This window comes from Alosa alosa, chromosome 1 (genome assembly GCF_017589495.1).
Source record: "Alosa alosa isolate M-15738 ecotype Scorff River chromosome 1, AALO_Geno_1.1, whole genome shotgun sequence".
In the NCBI taxonomy this organism is placed as follows: Eukaryota; Metazoa; Chordata; class Actinopteri; order Clupeiformes; family Clupeidae; genus Alosa; species Alosa alosa.
The window spans coordinates 16,325,331-16,350,515 of NC_063189.1; the positions used below are offsets into that span (position 1 = coordinate 16,325,331).

A 25,185-nucleotide genomic window follows, 5' to 3' on the forward strand; every position below is an offset into this window, starting at 1 on the left:
AGGAGAAAATATACCCGTTGGTTTTGTGTAGATGTAGTCTCAGATACACACATACCCAGATCACTCTCTCAAACACACACACACATTCAGATACACACATACCCAGATCACTCTCTCAACCACACACATACATTCAGATACACACATACCCAGATCACTCACTCATCCACACACACACTCAAATCACTTTCTCTCACACATGATGTCTTGTCATGTGGACTGTGCACTCTCTCTCTCTTCCTGGCAATCCTGACTTAATGTCACGTTCTGCTGTAGTATACACACAAATACTGTACACACACTTCCTCTAGTTCTCTCTGCCTCCCTCTGTCTTTCTCTCTCTCTCTCTCTCTCTCTCTCTCACACACACACACACACACACACACCGTTGTTCTTCTCCCTGTTGGCTGTCTGCTGTCCTGGCTCTTACATTGTGCAGCATGGCCAATGCGATTTCTGAGTCACCATCTAACTCAGGTCTCTGCTTGCACACACACACACACACACACACACACACACACACACAGAAGAGGGAGAGAGAGAGAGAGAGAGAGAGAGAGAGAGAGAGAGAGAGGGGGGATGAAAGAAGAAAAAAAACATGGAAAATGGGTCCAGATGGAAGGATGTGCGATGGAGAGAGAGAGGGAGGGGGAGAAGAGGATTGAGATGAAATATTTAGGGTGATGCAACAGCTTTGGTGACAGAGCCAATGGAGAGAGGGGAGGAACAACGGAGAAGGAGGGGTGGAGGGAGGGCTAAGGTAAGGATGACCATTCGTTTTTCACTGGTTTGGACCAGGCCTGTCCATGTCCAGAGGATGGAGAGGACAGACCGGCAGAAGACAGAAGAGAGAGAGAGAGAGAGAGAGAGGAGAGAAGGGGGGTTGGAAGAGAGTGGAAAAGAAAAGATTTCAAAAGATGTCGGTGAGCAATACAATGGCGGAGTGAGAGAATTTGACTTCTTATAAATAAAACGAAACAAGCAATGCGAGTAAATATGAGAGAGGAATGGACAAAGTGAATGCGTGTTTTAGAGAGGTAGACATAAGAGTGAGGCAGAAAGAGAGAAGGAATGACTGAGAAAGAGCACAGATGAGAGAGACAGAGAGACACAGAGAGAGAGAGAGAGAGAGAGAGAGAGAGTGCTTTCATAAGATAAGAAGAGGTGGAGGGTGGTGGAGGTAATTAGCTCTAGAGCACCCGTGTGTGGCTGAGGCTGTCTAGCATTCCACTCGGAGAGCCATAGCTGCACAAGCCTGCAGAGCAAATCTGTCGCTCCTGATTGGTTCACGCTCTACCGGGGTGGGGTGGGGGTGGGGTGGGGGCAGTGGGGGTGTTGTGGGGGAGAAGGCCGCTGGGGACAGGGTGGGTCTCAACACCTCTCCTCTCCCAACGTGTCGCGGAGCCATACTGGTAGGAGGAGGGGAGAGAGGAATGCAGGTGGGAATGTGAGATGATGGGGGAGCTTATTAATTCCTCAACGGCCACTGGTTATGCAAGGGTGATGTTTTATAATGCTTTAACACACCTACACACACACACACGCACACACACACGAGACGTGGGGAAGGGGGATTGGAGGGGTTTGTAATTATTCAACTGATTCTAGCGTCACAGGGTTGCAAGGATGTCATTGTATAACAGTGGGGATGAATGAGGGTGAGTGTGTGTGTGTGTGTGTGTGTGTGTGTGTGTGTGTACTGTCATCAAACTGAAGCAACACATCCTCCAGGTGTCCTGAGGCTGAGTTTTGTTTTGCATTCCATTGATGCGTGCAAGCACAAACACACACACACACACACACACACGGACAAATGAATCCATAGACACACACTCTGGCAGCCAGCTTCTGCTTAACCAGCAAGCACTGGGGCTTTTCCTGAGCAGTCGCTTTGATTTTCACACTAATTTGTTTGAGCGGCTGGCTAATTGAACAAGGGGTCTGTAGGTGTGTGTGTGTTTGGGTGTGTTCGTGTGTGTTCGTGTGTGCGTGTGTGTGCGTCTGTGTGCCTGCCAATGAGAGTGTGTGCATACAGTATGTGTGCATGTGTGTTTGTGTGTGTGTGTGTGTGTGTCTGTGTGCGCGTGCGTGCGTGCGTGCGTGCGTGCGTGCATGTGTGTGTGTGTTGGTGCTTGTGAGTGATAAAGATGGATATTGGCTGGGGCACCCTGGAGCAGACTGTTATTTTGGGTTGGTGAGGGAAGAACATGAAGGGAGAAATAGGGTTGGGGGGAGTTCTCTCTTCACCCCTCTATCCCCCTTCTCTCTCTCTCTCTCTTGCTCTCTCTTGCTCTTTCTCTCTCTCTCTCTCTCCTTCATGGAGCAGGTGAGCAGATGTCTGCCCATCTCCTGTGGGACAGAGACAGATGAAGTCTCTCCGTCTCTCTCTGCTCGTCCGCTCACTTGCTCACTCGCTCACTCGCTCGTCTCACCCCTCCACATGTTCCTTCTAGCTCACCCTCCCTCCATATCACCCTGTTTGGTGTCATGCTCACCACCCACACACACACACACACACCCTCCGCATCACCCTGTTTGGTGTCATGCTCTCCCTTCCTCTGTATCACCCTGTTTTGTGTCATGCTCTTTTTCTTCCTGTTGTGGGAACTTAACCTGTTTTTGCCTGTGGTCTTGCCTAAGTACTCTTTCCCGGAGTCTCACGTGTGCAGTGTTTTTAGTCTCTTATTCTCACATATGTTTTTGTTCCTCCAAAATCCCAATTATCCTCGGCCTACATTTTACACGCTGGCAGCATTTGTGTCCTTGATGCACCAAATGCAACAAAATGCATGTATAATGATGCAATAAGTGTTGTTTTCTTTATGTGTCCTTATTTGTTATTCTACTCCTTTATCTCTCACCCCCCCCTCTCTATTTCTCTCTCTGTCATCATATCTCCCATACTTACTTGTTCTCAACTCACTTTCTGCCTCTCACCTCCTCGTTTGTCTTACGGCTTCTCCTCTCTCTCTCTCTCTCTCTCTCTCAGGCGAACAAATTACGCACAAAAACGCTGAAGAACACCCTGAATCCAGTGTGGAATGAGACCCTGGTGTACCATGGCATTACGGCAGCAGACATGACCACTAAAACACTCAGGTGAGCGCTACATCTTCTGCAGCACACTGTAGCCACAGGGCAAAACTTCTTATGTCTGTATACTACAAATCCCACAAGTCTCCCCTCGCCCAGTGCTTACGTTAATGACCAAAGAGCGTTTGACTGAAACTGAAGTGTTTCCTCCTCTGCATGAAAAAACACCTCATCCACATGGCAGAAAGACCTACTGCAACCCTCTCAAAGCCCCCCATCCACCCACCCCAGTGTGTGTGTGTGTTTACTAATACATATGCATGTGCATGTATCTTTGCGTGAGTGTGTGTGTGTGTGTGTGGGGTCTGTGTAGGCAGCCAGGTAGAACATAAGCCTGAGGGAAGAACACAACCCACAACAAGCTCTCCCACACATGACAAAACACAGACACACACAGACACACACACACACACACACACACACACACACACACATACAAACACACACAGACACACACACTCACACACAGGCCCTGTCTGTCTCTGTCTCAGCATGCTCTGAGACATCATGTCAAGGACGTGTGCCAAGCGGGTCCTCACTGTGCAAGCCACTAGCCTCTGGCACTGTTCTACAGTCTCCGCCTGTGTGGCGCAAAGCTAGAGTGCAAAGAGCAAGCGAGCCCAGTGACGCAGCTGCGCGACTGGACCCAGTGAGCCTGCAGGCGCAGCAGAGGAGGCCTCAGCACGGAGCTCCCTGCCACTGAGGCTCAGTGCAGCATGGCAGCATGGCAGCATGGGAGGGCCACTTTGAGGCCCTCAGAGAGCCCATGGCTATGAGTCTGAGGGGGCAGAGAGACCTGGCCAAAGTGCAGTCATGGGAGAAAGCCCTGGGCTCTGCAGCTGTGCCTAGCCGCCCCCTGGGCTACGGGGGGGATGATGGGCGGCAGGGATCATGCTTAGTCACACGAGTACATACTGGTGCCCATGCCCACAATCCTCCAGTGGACAATACACACACACACACACACACTTGTGCACTCACAACCACACACACACACACACTTGTGCACTCACAACCACACACACACACACACACACACTCGCACGCTCACTCCCTCTCACACACACCTCCAGTGGACAATACACACACACACACACTTGCACACGCACGCACGCACACACACACACACACACAGAGACACCGGCAGGCAGCTGTTTAACCAACAAACACTAGGGAATGGAGCAGATGCATTGATTTTCACATCAATGCCAAACACACAAACATGCACACACACACACACACACACACACACACACACACACACACACACATGTGCAAAAACAAACAATTACACATATGCACACACTCACAGGCGCACATATGACAATTCAGAGTGACATTTGTGGACAAACATGTGGCAATGTTCCCGTGAGGCCAGAAGAGATTTGTGTGGGTAACTGCAGTTATTGGAAGCGCCGCATGTGGAGGGCCACAGCCCTGGGAAACCGTCAACACCCTGTCAATGTTGTTGTGTCTGGAATTGAGCATGACAGCGCATCTTTCTCTATCCCTCTCTGTCTTCCCTCTCTCTCTCTCTCTCTCTCTCTCTCTCTCTCTGAGTCTGTCCCACTGTCTTCCCTCCCTCTCCCTCTCTCTCTCCCTCTCTCTCTCTGAGAGTCCGTCCCACTGTCTTCCCTCCCTCTCTCTCTCTCTCTCCCTCTCTCTATCTCTCCCTCTCTGAGAGTCCGTCCCACATTCGTGGCACAGCTTGCCCCTAATAAAGCAGCACAGAGGTGAGCTCTAGGCTGTAGGCAGCAAACTGGGACTGGGGTAGGCTCGTGCGCCAGATGATCTCACAGCAAGACAGACTAATGATGACAGTCACAGCACTACAGTTAAAGAAACCAGGCTCAGCATGACACCAGCTACAGCATATGGTGAATGACCATTTCAGATACAGCACTTACAGAGCTGATAACAGTGTTGGTGCTTATTTTAAAAACAACAATTTGGGTGTTCTATTTAAGGTATGACTGGTTCAAGATAATGCCATTGTTTACTAAGCTATTTACTAATTGACTAAAGAATGCTTCATTTTGTCATCTAAGTTGTTGCTTGATCATTGCATATTCACATAATAAAATGTCTAAGAGACTATAAATGTAACAACATGATCTCATTCTATACATACTGTTCACCAGAAAGATAACTACTTTAGTGGTGAAGACATTCAGCTAAGCCAAAATGTAATTATTGATTTGATTATTCATAATTTATTTATTTTGAATAATTAATATTCATGTAACAACAGTAGAGAAGATAATAAATTGCTGATTACACAATACCAAACAACTGTGAAGTCACTCATAGGTTTGTTGTTGCTTTCAAACTCTGGTATCAGTGGAGTCCTAAAAACAGGTAACAGACACTTTGAGTCTGGCTTCCAGTATCCAATTCATGTATATAGTATTCACTATACTATACTATACTATACTATACTATACTATACTATATAGTATTTTATACTATACTGTATATCAGTTCATAACCTCCAGTTGGTGTTTTGAAAGACACAGTTTAAGAACATTTATTTGATTTTATTTTTGTCTACTCAGGAGCAGATATACTGAGTGTGCTGTTTGGAGGTTCAAAGTGTTATTGAAGTGAAGGGCCGTTAAGACAGTATTCTTTTTGGACCTACAGTATATACGTAAACAAAATTTCCATATGTTTAAATAAGATGTATTAAAATAAAGTGAAAGAGATTTTGTGAAAGAAGTTTAGAAATTCTTGGCAATATGGCATGTAGTTTTTGCTGTTTGTGGTAACAGGCAGTCCTGCTGGTAGTCTATGGCAGGGGTCCCCAACCTTTTATGTACCATGGACCGATTTGATTCCTATTTTTTTTTTCACGGACCGGCGGGGGGGTTCGGGGGTTCCATGTTCCATATGTGTTGTGCATGCATTACTTGAAAAGAACTAGCTCCAGTTATGTATGAACAGTGAAGATAACGATCTCTTGTGAAAAACGTGAACTTGAAAAAGGGAAAATTGAACAAAATGAACTATGAATATTGAACAACTTGAAGCTACATCTATAAGTGTGAACATGCTTAACAAAATATGGGAACAAAACTAAACGTGCATTACGAATATAATCAGTGGGAGCCCTGCTTGTTTCCCTGCAACAAGAAGCTTCCATCTGGGGGTGATGGAAGACAGTGACACCCTCAGTGTGTTTGAAATGTCCAGTCGATTGCTTAAATTTGGTCTTAGTTGCATTCATTGCGAAAACCCGGCCTCGCAGATAGATGCGTGGTGGGAAACGTTTTCAGCTTTTACGGCTATCTCGGGATATTCTGCTTTGGTTTTGATCCAAAAACCGCCAGAGAGGTTTCCTTATACACACTCTTAAGACCACCGTCATTTGCAATTTCGATCAACTGCTCTTCCTCCTTCGCTGACAAGTTAGGACTATTCGGGATATTGACAAATGGGTTGCGGACCCACTCATTGGTTTGCCGTGGATCTTTGGAGGATGGGAAGTAACGCTCAAACTTATTTGAAAGTGCAACAAGGTGATCGCGCACCAGCTGCGAGAGAAAGGGCCCTGCCTCAGTCTCTCCCCAAACCCCCACTACTGTTTGGAACATATCAAAAACACCCCGGTCCACTCGTCGTCCCCACAAATCAAGCTTGGCTTTAAATGCAGCGACTTTATCTGCCAGTTTAAAGACAGTCGTCATTCTCCCCTGGAGTGACAGGTTGAGGTCATTAAGCAACCCGAATATGTCACACAGGTAAGCGAGTTTTGACACCCAGTCCTTATCACTAAAATGTGCAGCTAACGGTGACTTTTTTTCTGTAAGAAATCTCTGCAGCGGCTCTCGCAACTCAAACACTTTGGCCAGTGACCTGCTAAAAATGCTTGTTTTTTGTTGCTCATTCTAGCAGTTTAGCTAACTAACTTCGTGTGACACGACACTACCGTTCGCCAAGAACTGATAAAGTGAAGTGAGCTGACCTGAGGCTGCGCAGCGCTGAAGGCAATATGTAAAAGTGTTGAAGGCGGGACAGACAGACGTAAATAGACCTGGCAAAATGCAAACATGCGTGCAATCAAACAACTGCATATAGGCCTATGCCATGTAAAAACGTGACTTTATGCGAATTCAATTTAGTTTAGTTTGCATGCATTTTTTTAAACTCATGTCGTAGGCTACGGCCTGGTTAGGAATGTCCTGCGGCCCGGTGGTTGGGGACCGCTGGTCTATGGAATAATAAAGACATATAGCAGTTAATTAGAACCCAGGCTCAAGGTCAATAGCCATCGATCTCAGCCAGGGCCTTGTTTCCTTATTTAGCTTAGCAGCGGAGTAGAGAGGGTGGCGGAGAGCCCAGTTGCCTCTGGATGATGGGGGCGAGCTGGAATGGGATGCTGCCCCATATGTGAGCCTTCCAGAGAATTTGGCTCCGACCTGCTAATGCGTCAGATCACTCTGCTGTTCCGGGCCTTCTGCTGTTATCGCCTGTCAGGGTGTTTCTGTGTGTGTGTGTGTGTTTGTGTTTGTGTGTGTGTGTGTGTGTGTGTGAGAGAGAGTGTGTGTGTGAGTGTCCTAGCACACGTCAGGTAGTGACTAACTGTGCAGAAGGAGCAGGAGTGCGAGAGTGGAGTCAACAGTGTCAAACCGCCCACCTCCACCACGACCCAGCCACATCTTCCACTGCTCTCACTCTCTTTCTTCCTCTCCCTCTACCACTGCTCTCTCTCTCTTTCCCCTCCCAATGCGCTCCCTCCTTCTCCCCCTCCGTTCTCACACGGCCCCCTCTCTTCCTGCATATGTGTGGAATCTCACATATATCCTCCCCCGATGTACAGATCCGTCATCATTTCCCTGCATCATTCCTCAGGCTGGCCTCTTTCCCCTGGCAGTGCTCTTCACTAATCTCTGAATCACATTCATCTTCAGCACTCTCTTTTCCTTCACATGTCGGAGTTGACCCCTTTCTGTCACCCCTCCTATTCCGTCTTACATGTGTTGAGTCAAACAGAATTGATTAGCTACCGGTAGTTATTGATATGCTAATTTATGAGTGTCTAAATCGCCTCTCTCTCTCTCTCTCTCTCTCTCTCTCTCTCTCTGTCGCCCTCCGTCTTGCAGACTCTGTGTGTGTGACATGGATCGACTGGGCCGTAACGAGTTTATTGGCGAAGTGAGGGTTGCTCTCAAGAAACTGAGAGAAGGAGAGAACAAAAAGTACAACATGGGCTTGGAGAGGATCACACAGGTGTGTGTGTGTGTGTGTATGTGCAGGCTCATCTCTGTAAATGAGTTTGACATTTCCCTGTGTGTTAACATCCTTACCGCCTTTTTGCCTTTAGAATAAAGAAAGCAACCACCAAGTGGTAGAGCAGGGTGGTCCGGTGGCTGAGGAGGAGGTGAGTTTTCTGTAAGATTCTCATTTTTTTTTACTCCCTGCATTACCTCAATAAAACACAGCAAATGATTGTACAAATGTTGTATTTCTGTAGAACTAAATTATAAAATGCATTAACTTAATATGTATTAATGTGATCACAATTAGATTGGAATTTCAGATTGAAATTTCAGAATTTTAGATTGATATTTCAGAATTTGTGATACTAATACTTTGAGCATTCAGTTATGATTTGTCATTATCTGATCATGTTGAATTTTATTTTACACAAGCACTTTTCACACAACCCAAATTCTAACCTAATACATATTAAAGGCCCGGTTCTATGTCCTTTTGTTGTTAATATGACTGAGGGGGAGCAAGAACTAAGAGATCTGGCAGCCTGTTTAGCACCTCAGTTCACAGAACATTGATTCTGAATGTTCATTAAGCTCTCTGCAGGCAGATGTCTTCACTTCTGGATCCAATGAATTATATTTTAATGTTGTTACGCTTATACGCAAAATGTGTGAGCTATTTTCTGAATGACTGATGATCCTGCGTTAAGACTGCCATCCATCTCTCTGTATGGAGATTTTTCACCCTTCGTTTTCACTTGGGCCAGATGTCCAGATTATGGATCTGCTTGTCTAATTTGTGCGTACTCAGTGACTCATACAGAAAGGCCCATGCAGACACACATACGCACACACACACACACATATATGCACACACACACACACACACACACACACACACACACACACACACTTTCTCTGCTCTTGTTTCTACTGTATTTCTTATTCTCTCTACTTATATATATATATTTATTATACACAGACACGGGTACTTTTAACCAGAGAAAGATCTGTGTATGCGCATCAACTAGCCATTGTAGGGGGGGGGGGGGTACACTGATACCAGCAGAACACCACCCTGCTGAAAAAACCAGCCTGACCAGCTTGTTTGACCACTCTATGATGGTTGACCAGCTAGACCAGCAAATCTCTTGCGAAAACATACCTTCAGCTGGTTTTCCCAGCTTATGAGGGTAATTCAGCTGGTTTTGCTTGTCGTACCACCTCAAGCTGGTCATTTTAGCTGGTGTTGCTGGTCTACACTGCTGGTTTAACTGGCCGTGCCAGCTTATGTTGGTCAAACCAGCATGACCATCTTACACCAACAATGTCAAGCTTGGCAGGCTGGTCACCAGCATGACCATCTTGCACCAGCTGTATCCCACACGACAGGCTGGTCAAACCAGCATGACCAGCTTCCTCAGATATCCAGCTGGTGGTCCAACCAGCTACACCAGCAAAGACCAGCATGAGCTGGAAGAAAACCAGCAAAGACCAGCTAAAACCAGCTAAATCCAGCTACCAGCATAAGCTGGTTTCTAGCTGTTTTTTTCAGCAGTAATCCTTCACCATACACAAATGGCAGAAGCCTGACATGGCAAGATATGTTAGATTTTCATGGTGTCTGACCACAGAATCATTTTAAGCAAGCGGCCCTCTGGCGTCTATGACCTCCACCACCTTGTGGAACTAATGACACTGTAGCCTGTCTCAATGCTCACAGAAAATGACAAAGGAATTAAGTGATAGCATAGGTTGTTCCGCTCATTTAAAATTAGTGAACTGCAGTGATGTTAATTTTCTAACCCGTGTTAGCTTTGACAGGTGTACTTTTCATATTCAGTGCGTGGTTTTCATTCAAAAAGACGCATGATGGTGACACTTCCTGTACATTGACAAGAAAGGCAGCAAAGAAAATGTATGATGCGATTTAAGTTATGGAGTTTAAAAGCTCCAGTAGCTATAGTATAACATGTGAACTAGGGACCTCTTGTAATATCCTTCCAAATTAGTATCTGTTTTATGTGCAGTGGTGATTTACACGTCAATGGAAATGACATCATCTAACTTGGAAACTTCAGACTTGAAAAGATCCATTTCCAGTAAACATAGCTGGGACAGCATACTAATCAAAGGCCATTCAGACCATGCTGAATAAGGGGTGTTTCAGACCTATTCAACTATATGAATTGGTATAATTAATCTGAATGGGTATGTCTGTGTGTATGCACATGGGAATGTATGTTGGAATTTTTTGTCAACAGTACAGCTCACAAAGACAAACAAAACATGATGATTAAATTTCATCCAGCTGTTCTGTGATCAGATGAGACTGATGAATTTCTTGGTGAAAAATAACCACATTAAATTCAACGTCATGAATTCAAAGTCTCTCTAATTTCTCTTTTCTTTCTCTCTCTCTCTCTCTCTCTCTCTCTCTCTCTCTCTCTCTCTTCCCTCCAGCGTGGTCGTATCCTGGTCTCACTGTGTTACGTGGCAGAGAAGAGCACTCTTTGCGTGGGCATCATACGCTGTGCTCACCTGGCAGCAATGGACTCCAATGGCTACTCAGATCCGTTCGTCAAAATGTGAGTCTTGAATGCATGCAACTCTGTTTGTCGCTTTGGCTCACATCCATTCAGAAACCTCACTGGCAAGAAACGCTCTCTTGCTGTGGAAACATTTGCATATTTTGAAATGTACAAACTGACGGAACAGAAGAAAGTGAAAATATAATACTTTTAAGTAGCTAATCTAAGACGATTCTAAGTAGCTAATCTAAGAAGATTCTCTTACTTTGATATTAAAACAAATGTATGTGATATCTCTCATAACACACTCCTATCATTTCCATCTCCATAGGCCCCCTCCTTTCCCTGCCCTTTGGTCACAGTGAGAGGCCAGAGGAGACTGAAATGAGTTCCAATGCATGATGTACTAGAGAAATGAATGAGAAAGAGAATGTGATGGAGAATAAAGTGTAGATGCAGGGAAAAGGTAAAAGGGAAATAATGAGAGTGAGCGAGAGAGAGAGGGAGAGAGAGAGAGAGAGAGAGAGAGAGAGAGATGCGGTGAATATATTGCACTTCAGTGGTGAGAGGGGCGCAAAGTGAAACACAAAGAGAATGAGTAACTCTGCGTTATGTTTTTATAATTCAAGCACAGTTCTGCTCTCCTCGAGCCGATGAAATAGAGCACGACCGGCCGCGCCAGGCTGTGGAAAAGCTCCAGGAGGGGGGAGCGAAAAAAAAGGATAGAAGGGAAAAAAGACGACGATCGCAGCAGGTTGTAGTTCATTTTCAGCCCGCGTACCTCCCCTCGTTGGTCACCCACAGAAATCTGGCTGCATTCCATCTTCATCTTTCCTCTCCCTTTAGCTTTTTTTTTCCTTTCATCCGTTCATTCTTTTCTTTTTATACTTATCAGCTAGCAAGTCGACGTTAACCTCCAGAGATAGTTCCTCCCTGCGTTGTTTCGCGCGCGCTGAGTATTGATTCGCTTCCTGCTAGTCCAAGGCCTTCACCATGGCAGTGTTTTGATATATCACACTGATAGTCATCTGCAATTTGCCAGTCTCCTTACATCTGTAAAAAGCAGATGGGGGCAGCTCTTTCCCTCAGCCTGACACTTTTCTCTTGTGGATTGTAAGCTTTGACATGCTACGGGGGAGCGCACAAAGGCTCTGTGCTTTCATCTGAGTATCTGCTCTGTCACAGGTCAACTCACACACCGCACTAGTCCACACTAACACCCGCTATGCTATTTACGTAATACAGCCTGCAAATGGGGTTGTGTGTGTGTATGTGTGTGTGCGTGTGTGTTTGTGTTTGCTTGCCTGTGTGTGCGTGTGCATGTGTGTATGCGTGGTGTGTGTCACGTGTGTGTGTGTGTGTGATTTCTGTTGTTTAAGCCTCCTCCTTTAACCTCCACAGTGTAAAGACACATGCAATCCGCTCTGTTGAATCTCGATTAGGAAATCTCCTGATGGGCTGCTGTGTACCTCTCCCTCTCCTGATGGGCTGCTGTGTACCTCTCCCTCTCCTGGGAGTGACTCGCAAGTTGTTTTGGATTGATTTGGCTGCTCACCTTGAAGCCGCTTGAAGTTTTTAAGGAGCTCTCTAGCCTCAGTAATTTGCCTCCTTGTGGAACTAATGTTTCTTCCACTTGCTTCCTCTCTACTCCCTGTGGAAGTGAAGTGGGAAATAAAAAATAAAAAAAGATTCTTCATTTCGGAGAGCAACTCCATTTGAGAGCTCCATCTCCAGGATGGCCATGGCCCAGAATGCACTTGTGCTAGCTTTCAGGTGTGCTCCCATGGTGGGGGGAGGCGTTGAAAGAGTGGTGGTATGAGCAGGAAAACAGACCAGCTGCTCCTGCTGTGGAGTTGCACTGCTAGCAGAAACAGCTTCTTCGTGGGGAGAGGATTAAAGCACCACAGTACAGACTGTTTGCGTGTGTGTGTGTGTGTGTGTGTGTGTGTGTGTGTGTGTGTGTGTGTGTGTGTGTGTGTGTGTGTGTGTGTTGTGTGTGTGTGTATGTATGTGTGTCAGGGAGAGAAAAAGCAACATCGTACCCCAGTGAGTTTGTGTGACTGTGGTGTATGTATGTATCTGTGTATTAATCTATTTCGGGCTTGGTGGGTATGTGTCCATGTGTGCACATGCGTTTGTGAGAGAACCTGTGCTTCTCAGTGATTTACACAGACACAGCGAATAGGTCGTGTAGGTCAAGCCACTAGTATGCACTCATCCTGCATGCTTTAGACACATTATTACCCTACATCACAACACAAGGACCCGGGAGCAGGGCCTCCAGGGCTTATGGGAATGGCTTTATTGAGGCTGGAGGACTTGAATTGATGCATTTGACCGTGGAAAGCCTGGTTGCACATATTCATTTAAATGCACTTATCACTTTTTGTTTGAGCAGCTGAAACAGTTTGAGCGTCTTACTAATGATGTATACAGTTGACACATTCTATGGGCTATCAAGTCAGATTAGAAGCGTGGTGTGCAGAGGTCAGGCTTCCCACTCACACTGAAGTCGTCACTGGTGTAATTGCAGGCTGAGCTGTGAGCGTGAGGGGGGAGCTCAGACTGAGTGATGCAAAGGCAACGGCCCACCGTCCGCCCCTGAGAGTGTGGATGATTCAGTAGTGAAGGCCGAGGAGTCAAGAGGTCAGGCTCTCTTCCGCCCTCACTGGTCAGGGCCTGCCATCCTCCCTCAGCCCCGAGAGGTCAGACTTATGATACAGGGAGGGCACCAGCTCACTCAACATTAAAACTAACATTTCAACATTTAAACACAAAGTATGGACTTGAAGTAAAAGTTCACAATCTTTGAAGTTGATCTTTTGAAAACCTCAGGACAAACTTTGGAAGAATACTTGCTAGTTAAACTTCAATGCAGAACGCATGTACACTTTAATCTTATAACTTCAAAACTACACAGCCCAAAACTAATCTTTAATCATCACCGTTTAGGAACACAATCACTTAATCACAACTTAATCACCTCTGCATCTTAAGTCTTACAGCACCGCTCAGGATCCTGACTTGCATTACGACTCACATTATAAATCAGACTCCCTAGCTCTCAACTCTTAAAACATACTTGGGTTTCCATTAGAGGAACTCGGGGGTAGATTTACTGGGTCCTCGACCATTTGCACGAGTTTCCATTACTGGAACATTCCCATAAAGATGATTTTCGAGAACTCCTATGGGACTGAAACTAGTACAGTACCTACCGAATGAATAAATGTCTGGTAAAAATGGGCTTTAATTTAAATCTCAAAACAAATTTCAAGTTTTTGCCTGAAATTGCACTGTGCCTATTTGCAAGGGCATTGTTCCCACCTCTTTTGGGGCCTACCATCAAATGTTGGACCTCTATAGAAAGCTGAGAACCTCTAGTTTTCCTAGGAAACAGTCAAAATAAATGTGTGATGTACTCACAAAGAGTTACAGAGGCTAGAATATAGTTTTTTCTTTCTGCCGGATTACAAGCATCTCTGTACTGACCACATTTCATCCCTCTAGGTCACTTGATATCACTTAGAAACACAACTGAGCCCTAGCACCAGGTCACCAAGTTGTGTGCAAAAGTAGATCAATATAGAATGAAAATATGAGTGCTTTAGACTATAATTTGCCAAAGTATGCTCATGCGTTTTGTGGAAACTCCCCATAGAACTTTTTGTTATCCAAAATGTATACTGACAATCAAATGCTTACTGCACATGAACCCCTTTGTGTAGAAGCATAATCCTGGTCTCAAATGAAAGGTAACACTTTGAGGTTTCTTGTGAACTATTTAGATTGTATGTCAGGTGTTCTGATATAGACTGACTATACAAAATATGGAATAATTACAAAAAAGTCTCTATTTTAGATGATAGATAGATAGATAGATACTTTATTGATCCAGGGGAAATTCATTTTTGCATTTACTTTGTTGGTTCAATGAGTGTGCATAAGATAGACTATACATCTGTGCAACTAATATTGGATAACACAACATGAAGATTCAATTTCTATGGAGTCTTGTGAATATTTCAGTACACAATATGTTGCATCTACTTATTGTGCTGCAGCTACACTGCAGCCAGAAGTCAGGTAGCACCAAAAGCGGAGGGGGGGCATTTTGGATCAAATTTAATTGAGACATAATAAGATTAATCTGAGAATGTAAAGCACTATACAGATTATACATGAAAAAAGTTGTCATTTTTGGATTCCCAAGAGCCAAAGCTTTGAAATGGTGTATAACATTACTATGCTACATAGCAATATGGTGCATACAATTGATCTAGAATGTTGGGGGAGGTGGGGGTAACCGTCCCTTGGTGGGACACTGAAAGTTATGTGGTTTTTAACTAATCAGAATTGTGTTGATATATACATTTATTAAGTAATTACAAATGAAACCTACATAATGAACAATTAATTTGGAACATAATGGGGTGCTCACGGTCCTGGGTGCTGTTGGTCCTCCTGGGTGCTGTTGGTCCTCCTGGTGCTGTTGGTCCTCCTGGTGCTGTTGGTTCTCCTGTGCGCGGTTGGTTCTCCTATGCGCTGTTGGTCCTCCTGGTGCTGTTGGTTCTCCTGTGTGCTGTTGGTTCTCCTGGGTGCTGTTGGTTCTCCTGTGCGCTGTAGGTTCTCCTGTGCGCTGTTGGTTCTCCTGTGCGCTGTTGGTTCTCCTGGGTGCTGTTGGTCCTCCTGGTGCTGTTGCTCAGAGCCAGCTGCCCATCACCCCTGGTCGGCCTATTAAACAGTACTTAATCACAATGCAAATTGCCAGTGCCGCTCACCCAGCCAGGTGACGCATTTGTTTTTGAAGTCGTGAAATATCAAGCCATTACAACCTGCCATCAAACAGACTGAAATATCACCAGGCTATTAGCACTCGGCGCTAGCGCAAGAAAAGTGTGACAGCGTGACAGTCGGGAGAAAGAGAACGTGAGTGAGAGAGATGAAGAGAGAGGGATGAAAGTGTGGAGTGGTACAAGTGCTGAGTAAGCAACACAGGCCTGCCAGACGCGAGCACTCATAGCCCAATTTTCTCCCTTTCCCCTCTTCCACTCGCTTTTGCCTTCTTTCATCCTGTTGTACCCGTTCACCAAATAGGCCCTGCTTTACATGAAATCTCTATTTGCTCTCATTCTATCGCTTTCCCTCCCTCCGCCCACCTGCGGGATTTTACTCAGTTTCAGTTCGCTCTTTCCTCTTTGACATTTCCTGCTGCCAGTTCTCCAGTTATGCACACAGAAGAGCTCATGAAGTCTCTCTGCTCTCCCTCACTCTCTTCTATCTCTCACTCTCTGCTCTCTCTCTCTCTCTCTTACTCACACACACACACTTATTCTCTCAATTCTATCTCTCTCATGTTTATCCTTTTCCTCACCCTGCAACTTAATCTTGCATTCTTCTCTCTCTCTCTCTTTTTCTGTGTGTGTGAGGGATAGTGTTGTAAATCTAATGTAAATCTCATCTAATGTTCTCATTTTCTAAATGAAACTCAACGAGAAAAGGTCCATAGCCCACTGGGGTCTCCTTCTGTGTGTCTGTGTGTCTCTATCTGCATTGCTTTAGGTCACACACTTCCCATTCTCATCTCTCTCTCTACCTCTCTCTCTCCTGATTATCATCTCTTTCTCACCCTTTTCTGACTTCTTAAGGAAATAAGTTTGTAACGAGGCTGTCTCTCTTGTTCGTCCTTGAGTTCTTTTCCCTCTTTAGAATTTGCGTGAGTGTTCCGTCTGACGCTCTGTCTTTGTTCTGTCTGCTCCCTTGTTCTGCTGGTGTTTTAATGTCAGAAGACAAAACTCGCTGATCATTTCCTTTGATGTTCCGAAGGCAATGTGAAGTCCTGCTCCCCTTTGCAAGGGAAATGTTTGAACAGGCATGGCGGTGTCCGTGGATTTTGACGATTTTCTTTTTCACCCTTCTCTTTCTTACACAGCGTTTTACAGCCTGACATGGGTAAGAAGTCCAAGTACAAAACTACAGTGAAGAAGAAAACTCTCAACCCAGAGTTTAATGAGGTCAGTCATTTTCCACCTCCACTGTCATTTTCTACCCAACACTTCAGACACACAGAATAAATAGTACAATGCAATAGATACAGTAAGTGTCCCACCACAGTCTAACTTTGTGACTTGAAAAGCACAAAGGATTTGTAATAATAACAGAAATAAGCTTTCATTAATTCAGACTCAAAGTCTGAAAGTCTGAATAGATCAATCTGTTCTCAGCTACAAGTTTTTGTGGTTCTAATGTTTGATTCAATTTATCAGAAAATAGCACACACACAAAAATGCTGATTTATAGAAGAAGCTTAGCAATTCAGAAGAGCATGCATGGCTAAACTAATCATGAACGCTTTGCGGGTCTGAAAATGTCTCTGAGCAAACAGTGTGTCTTTGACAGTGTCTCTGTAACATCATCTGCCCTCCTAGGAGTTTTTCTATGAGGTTCCCAAAGACCAACTAGCAAAGAAGACCCTGGAGATCTCTGTATGGGACTATGACCTTGGAATGAGCAATGACTTCATAGGTGTGTGTCTTAAAATATCAAGTAATAATTTCATAATGAACAATGCATGTCCCCCAAAACCAAGTCCTGTAGTAATTTACTTACAGTATCCTGTCAGTGCAAACAAGTACAGTGATGTTTTCATTCCAAAATGGCAGTTTATATTGCGGCCAAGTTGTCTGTAATGGATATCAGCTTTGCACTGCCTTAAGGATAAACTAAGCTATATCAAATCTGCTTTTTGTCAGATAAGCAATCAGTGATTGTACTGTTCTTCAATACTAAATTATTTACGACAGCCATCAAGTACAGAATCACTCATACTATTGAGATAGAGTGGACTGCTAACCTTGACCCTGTGATGAAGATAGCTCTTTTTAAAGGAGAATTCCGGTGTGATATTGACCTAAAGTGTGTTGAAACATGATACTGAGAACGTATGACTCATAGCCCATCTCGGCTTGTCCCCTGCACTCCAAAATCTGGCGCTAGTTAGCCGATGCTACCAACAGCTTTTTCAATGGTGGTGCTTCGGCATCGGGCTAGCCATGCAAATAAATCACTGTTTTACACCATTTACGAGGCTCAATGTATCTCCACACTTCATTGGTAGACTTCCGAGGGCCCTGACATTTAAAACGAGCATGGATTGAAATGCATGGATTCCAGTTGCTGCTACTGGAAGAAACTGGAATCCATGCATTTTTTTTTGGAATCTGATCCTAATCATACCTGTTCATTTTTTGCTTCGTAAGCCGGACTAAATTCAAGATGGCTGCAAACGCTCTGATACCTGCAAAATTGTCTTGTAAGTAAACCTGTTCAAAGTTCTTAATGTCTGTTTTAAATGTCAGGGCCCTTCTACCAATGAAGTGTGGAGATACTTAAGCCTAAGTAAATGGTGTAAAACAGTGATTTAATTCCGAAGACCACCATTGAAAAAGCTGTTGGTAGCATCGCTAACTAGCACCAGATTTTGAGTGCAGGGGACAAGCCGAGATGGGCTATGAGTTCATACATGTTTCAACACACATAAATCACACCGAATTCTTGTAAAGGCCATCCTTAAAAATATTTTTTGTTTGCAGTAACCAAAAAATAAAAAATGTGCTTTCAATATTTTTTTTTTCAAGATTCAAAGTCTTTTGGTCATGGTGATTACGTCACAAATGTGCATATCGTTTTAACTGACTGGGTCTTCAACCCACGCCTTCAAGGCCCCATTGCAAACCTCATTCTGATGCAGGTTATATAGACCAGCCTTTCTCAAACTTCTTTGACCTGAATGCAGACTTTTGGGTCATAGGGCTCATCTACATGGAGAAAGAAGGCTACATTAAGCTATGCAATACTCAATGCTATACAGTGTAAACAGTCTCTGGTTTCTAAGTAAAAAAACAACGTGATTTTTATTTAAATAAATAGCATTGGCTTTGATACCAACGATCGCGTTTCAGTTTCTCTCGCGCAAGCACTCATACCACCACTTAATTGTAAAATGACTAGCAGTTTTGGTTTTCTTTTTTTCACATCGGCTAAACTAGCAAATTATCAGATGAAGCACCGGCCTATTTTTGGACCAGTGTCTCCATGTTATGGACCCATATTTTTGAGGCTGAATAGACCACAACCAATTTCAATAGATGGGGAGGAGGGATGAGATCTGGCCACAGTTCTTCCAGAACGTTCAAGTAAAAGCGTTATCAGTTTGTGTGAATGAAACATGGCCATAGTTTCATCATGCGTAAAACCAATGGTGTAGACCACGTTTATGTCAATTTATATTCACAATACTTGGGCCTACTAAAAGAAATATTATTTTTATTGCATTTGTATTGGTTGTTTAGAGTAAAAAAAAAAAACAATCGGTCGGTATTAACGCATAAGTTTACAACCGGCAAGTCGGTTAGGACTAAAAAAGGAAAAAAATAAATATTTGGGTCGGTTCTAAATTGACCAGGGTCGATGATAAACATTTTAAGGATGGCCTAAACATGGAGCTGAAAGGACAGTGGGAAGAAGTGGCCGTATTGAACATGGGGCTCATTGGCAGCCAGTGCTTTGTTTGTGCACCTTTACAAAGTAACACAAATCCCAATGTGTCCTTTACATTGTATGTGCCTCTTGCAGTCATACTAACTCTAACAACATTGTCAATAAGCTTGGTTAGGCATACAATAATTTGCGATAGGCACATTTATTCTCAAAATCCCTTTAGTTGTATTAATGGGTTTTAACTGGCATTAAACTATGACAATGTAACCCTTTACAAGGCATAGGAAGAGAGCTAAATGGATCATCATATGGTGATAAGATGTGGTGGGTCTTTGTGTGTGAGATAAAAAAATGTTTGTTTTTAGTGTGTGTGTGTGTGTGTGTGTGTGTGCCTATGTATTTGTGAGGAGGGGTCGGTATACGTTATAAATATGGAGAGGTTGGTTTGCGCTGCGTGGCAGATGGGTGAGGATTATAGGAAGGTAAACTGAGGCGATGGGAGGACGTGGCACAGGGAGGAGGAGTGAAGGATGAGGAATGGATTTGGAAAAGAAAGGGGAGAGAGGGAAAGAGAGGAAAAACAGAAAAGATAAATATGTTTTGCTTAGAAGGGTGGTTTTGGAATTGACATGAACTATCTGCAATTGCTTTCAAACCTTCTGACAGCTTAATACTCAGTGACATAACTGCATCGAGAGAATGTTTGTGTGTGTGTGTGTGTTTGTGTGTGTGTGTGTGTGTGTGTGTGTGTGTGTGTGTGTGTGTGTGTGTGTGTGTGTGTGTGTGGTTGTATGTGTGTGGTTCCTAGTCTGTAAGCAGGCAGTTGTGAAACACTTTGATATGAAAGCTGTTTCCTGAAGGGAAGCTCCCCCCACCACTGCTCATGTTGCTTGATCCTACAGTACACACACACACACACACACACACACACACACACACACACACAGCATCAATGTTATGTGTATACATGCAAAACATTTGCACTTAAACATAACATCTACACAACATCTACAACTGTACACTAATTCAGTGTAGGGAAGCTCCCCCACCACTGCCCATGTTTCCAAGTTGCTTGATCCTATGTTACACACAAACACACAAACACACACACACACACACACACACACACACACACACACACACACACACACACACACAGACACACACACACCAGACATACACACACAAACACATACGCCCTTGAGCAAACACAACCATCAATTCACTTTCATGCCTACCTCATGCCAAGCATTGCGTAAGCCCTTTCAGTTGATTTATGTCCAGGCCCACAACCCATGAAAACAAAGAGATAAAGAATTAGACAAATAAATCAAGCAACCTTTCAGAGCTCACATAGATTAACAGAAGAGAAAGAATAGAAGAAAAAAAGAGAGAATGAGTGAAACAGAGAATGAATTAGGGAGGGAAAGAAAGAGATAGAGAGAGAGAGATGGACCGGAAGAGAGAGCAGAGACTTGGTGTTAAGTCTAAATTGATAACACAGCCCTCTACCCATTCCTCTCAGAGAGACAGATATGAAGTGCTTGTTTATGGCTCATTTAGATGAATGGCTGGTGTTGCTGTTGCCAAAGCATTATGTGTCAGGCTGCCACCCAATCGATTTGATTTAAGAGGAATGAGGGACAGAGGGGAGAGAGAGAGGAGAGAGAGAGGGAGAAAGAGAGAGATGGAGAAAGATAGAGAGAGAGAGATGGAGAAAGATAGACAGAGAGAGAGGGAGAGAGAGAGATGGAGAAAGATAGACAGAGAGAGAGGGAGAGAGAGATGGAGAAAGATAAATGGCGAGTAAAGTAATAGGATGAGATTGGAGGATTATGATGAGGTATTGAGGAAGAGATGAGACAAGTGTCAGAGTGCTGATTGGAGCTATTAGACATGAACTGCGTTTGACAAATACATACTACAGATACTGTAGTAGTTGTGGAGTGTCCAACTTTTGTTCCCTCGTATCACCTCTGTCTCTGTCGCTCATGTTTCTGAATCTCTCTGCTTCTTTTATTCTTCTCATTGTCTTTTCCTTTTCTTTTTTCTGTTGTCTTCTTTCAATAGTCATTTCTATTCCTCTTTTTTATTTTCCTCTGTCCCAGACTCTGTCTATCTCTCAGTCTCCCATCATTTCTGTCCTCATTTTTACCTCCTCTCTCCTCCTCTGTCGCCTCTGCACTCATCTTTTCACCATCTGCTCCTTCTCTCTCTCTCTCTCTCTCTCTCTCTCATTACCTCACCTCTTGTGTTGCAGGCGTCACACGTGTTACTCATTTATCATGAACGCCCCCGGGGTCTTTGGGCCTTCCATATTGATTGTGTGTGTGTGTGTGTGTGTGTGTGTTTGTCTACCTATGTGTATGTGTGGAGATGTGTGTGGGTGGGAAGGAGACAGGAAAGGTACGTGAGGGGCCTGCATAAACACCCCAACCTGCACACCTTGTTCAACCAGGCGTTGATTCCCTACGTTGGATTGGGCAGACAGAGAATTGACTTTTTTTGTGTGTGTGCGTGCATGTGTGTGTGTGTGTGTGTGTGTGTGTGTGTGTGTGTGTGTGTGTGTGTGTCTGTGGAAGCGAGCGCAAGTTGCGTGAATTTGGATTGCTGGTGCATAACTTTAAATGCACAGTCACTGAGCCAACAGATGGTAATTAGCCTCAGTGAGGGTCCTCTCTCTCCATCTCAACTTCCTTTTCTTTAATTCAATCTTTGGAATTAGCACTCAAACTCCCTCAAACTCCTCTCTCACCTCATTTTGGACTTCCTGCTCATCCTTCTCTCTCTCTCTCTCTCTCTCTCTCTCTCTCTCTCTCTCTCTCTCTCTCTCGTCCTCCTCATAATCTGCTCACTCCCTTCTCCTGGGGATCCCCTCTTTTCTCCGTCTCTCTGTCTCACTCTTCCTCATGCCTTCCTTTCTTCACTCACTCTCCTATATCCCTCACTTTATTTTCTGAATAGTAATCCCGGAGGTTGTCAGTACAGCACACCCTCTTTAAACTCCTTTAATTCCAGTGGCACTCACTTATGCTCCTCTCTCTCTCTCCTCCCTCTCTCTCTCTCTCTCTCCTCTCCCTCTCTCTCTCTCTCTCTCTCTTTGTGTCAGGTGGTGTGGAGCTGGGCATCAATGCTAAAGGGGAGAAGCTGAAACACTGGTTTGAGTGTCTGAAATTCGGAGGGAAGAAAGTGGAGTACTGGCATGCACTTACACAACAAGGGGCTCCTAGCAGTGATTAACCACACACACACACACACACACACACACACACACAGTTTTTAAGTGCATTGTAAAGTAAAAAATAATAATGAGGTAATGGAGTAATAATATTTATATGCAATAACTGATAATAATGACACTGATAATAATGTTTTATTAACCAAATAATTATAAGCAAAATTCTAAAACTGTCTCAGTAAACAGAAAAAGAGCAGATTGAAAGAGAGCACAGCGTTACTGTGATGTTACGTGAAGAGAAGTTGTCTGACTTGTCCAAAGTGTTGGCACAGTTCTCCCACACTCATTTTACTACCATTGCTTTCTTTCCTTCTAGCTTTTCTGGTTGTTGTCTTTTTTACATTTCTATGTGGGACTGTACTCTGTCTTGTGACTCGGCCTCTTTGATCTGTTCAGTGTGATGTGTAAAAGACTATTACACAGTACCTACTGTGTTATTACCACCCTACTAACACTATGTCCTGGTGGCTCAGTGGTAATACTTGTTTCACTAGTTGTGGGTGCCGTGTTGGTGGCGTCAAACAAAAGCACAATGTCTCTCCTTTGGACCATGTTCATCTGTGTACCTGTTTGTACTATGTATAATCTGTCTCTCTCTGTGTGTGTGTGTGTGTGTGTGTGTGTGTGTGTGTGTGCCTGTGTGTGCTAGTGTGTATGTGTGTGTGTGTTTCTATTCAGAATCCCTGTAGCAAAGTGCAAAGTGGGACTAAAGCACAAACGGCCTTCTCCAGTTGAAATGGAATGAATCAATATGAAATGAACACATGAATTAGGTACCTTTCTGGGAAACAGGAAGATGGACAGACAGAGAGAGGGCTGGGGAGAAATGGGGGGGAAGAGGAAGTCAGAGAGAGAGAGAGAAAATATGCAGCCTTGGTCAGGCTGCTTGGGGCATCCATCAGTCTGTCTGTTTGGCAGAGATTGCTGCCCAGCAAACCCGACAATAAGAGGACACCAGATTTGTGAGGCCAGACTGCAGAAATCCTCTTTCTCCATTTCCCCCCATTGTTGTGTATGGATGGCTCCTCAGGGTTGGCCCCATTTTATTTATGCTCAGATCAAAGAGGATTACTCTCCTCCAGATAACCCCGCCCACCCCGGGGATCACTGGGGGGCTCCACGGACAATCTCTGATATTACTCACTGACAAACAATACCGACCAGCCTAGCAATTACTGTGTGTGTGTGCGAGAGAGAGAAAGAGAGAGAGAGTTTGTATTTGCGTGTCCGATTCTCTTTCACATCGCTTTGTGTGTTTCAGAGTAGGCACACTATGTGATGCTCTCTGTTGTGACTGAGATTGTATTGTGCACAGGGGTTTTTGTGTCTGTGCGTGTGAATGTGTGTGTATGTGTAACCATGTGCTTGTGTGTCTGCTAAACAAGTAAATGTATGTGCCACTGTAAATGTACCGGTAAGTGCATCTACCAGCTGGTAACAGTAAGTTCGGGCAGGGCTTAGTGTGAGTGGACAAGCTTGCATCTCAAGTGGTCAACCTGTGAACTCTTATCTCTCTGGAATATGCTGGGGTGTCGGCACAGAAACAAAGAAGTCTACCGTCAGTACAGGTGGTAGATTCAGACTTCACCATACACACTCTATGCATTTCCTGATGTGGACAAAGGCAATCTTGGGGAGCAAGATCACAAAGCCACAAAGGACACTGGTGTCCTCAGCCACCAACCCTGCTACCCATGAGTCCATCTCCGCTTACATTCAGCATCGATGCAACTCTCCTATGGAGTCATTTGTACTAATCTACAGTATGTTGGTTTTGCTTTGGGCTACAGAAAATGGTCATATAGATCTCAAGGAGAGGGAAACACTGTAGGATGAGCTGTCTCTGTGCTCACCAATTAAGAATGTGTGTGTGTGTGTGTGTGTGTGTGTGTAATGTTACTTAATGGAAGAGCTGGATCTATCTCCGTCTCTATGCACTTAAACACACAGAGACTCACCTTGGTACAGCTGATGTAATGACCATACAGGCTGCTGTGATTGAACATGTTGCATGTCTTTTGAAATCCTATTTATAGTATTATTTAAATGCCTCGATGCTTTCTGGGTTTTGTGGTGCCATATTTTGCTAAATCTTGGAGAATGAATAAGATTATTTATTTATGGTATTTATTTTGGTCTCATCTATGTGGAGCAACAAAGCACTCCCTTTACTTCTGTTGATACTGTTGTGACATTACCACGGTCATGCATAACAAAGAGGATCTGCATGCAGAGTGAATCATATGCCTTGCACAGAATAATGCTGAAATGTCAAATGCTATTCTCGCTGTTGCTGTTTTTGTCCATGCTAATGTGTGTTTGTTTGCTTTGAGGACAATTCAGGGTAACTTGCTCCATTGTCTTAGCTTTTGAATACACCTGTATTGCAATGACCAGGTATTGCCTCCCTTTACTGACAGTGGGGAGGAAGGGTATCTAGCGCATAAAGGACAAAAAAAAGTCAATTGGATAACAAGTGTTCCCTTCAAAAGCTTTGTGTCTTCACTGTCTATGTGGACAACGTGACTGCCATCGTGTGGTCGGTCTCTGTAATTGCGTCTTGAAATAAATTGAATGTGTTTCAATGGTGGATCTCGTTTTCTGTATT

General features: G+C 44.2%; 1 protein-coding gene across 1 annotated transcript in view; it reads left to right on the forward strand.

Annotated features, from left to right (window-relative positions):
* Positions 1-25,162, forward strand: part of doc2d (double C2-like domains, delta) — a 36,421-nt gene extending 11,259 nt beyond the window's left edge. Inside the window, 7 exon segments of the mRNA XM_048249323.1 lie at positions 2,990-3,099; positions 8,196-8,322; positions 8,417-8,473; positions 10,773-10,897; positions 16,773-16,854; positions 17,269-17,365; positions 22,449-25,162. Of these exon segments, the coding sequence (XP_048105280.1) occupies positions 2,990-3,099; positions 8,196-8,322; positions 8,417-8,473; positions 10,773-10,897; positions 16,773-16,854; positions 17,269-17,365; positions 22,449-22,579 (729 nt within the window). The 3' untranslated portion in view covers positions 22,580-25,162.
* Positions 25,163-25,185: the final 23 nt, after the last annotated feature.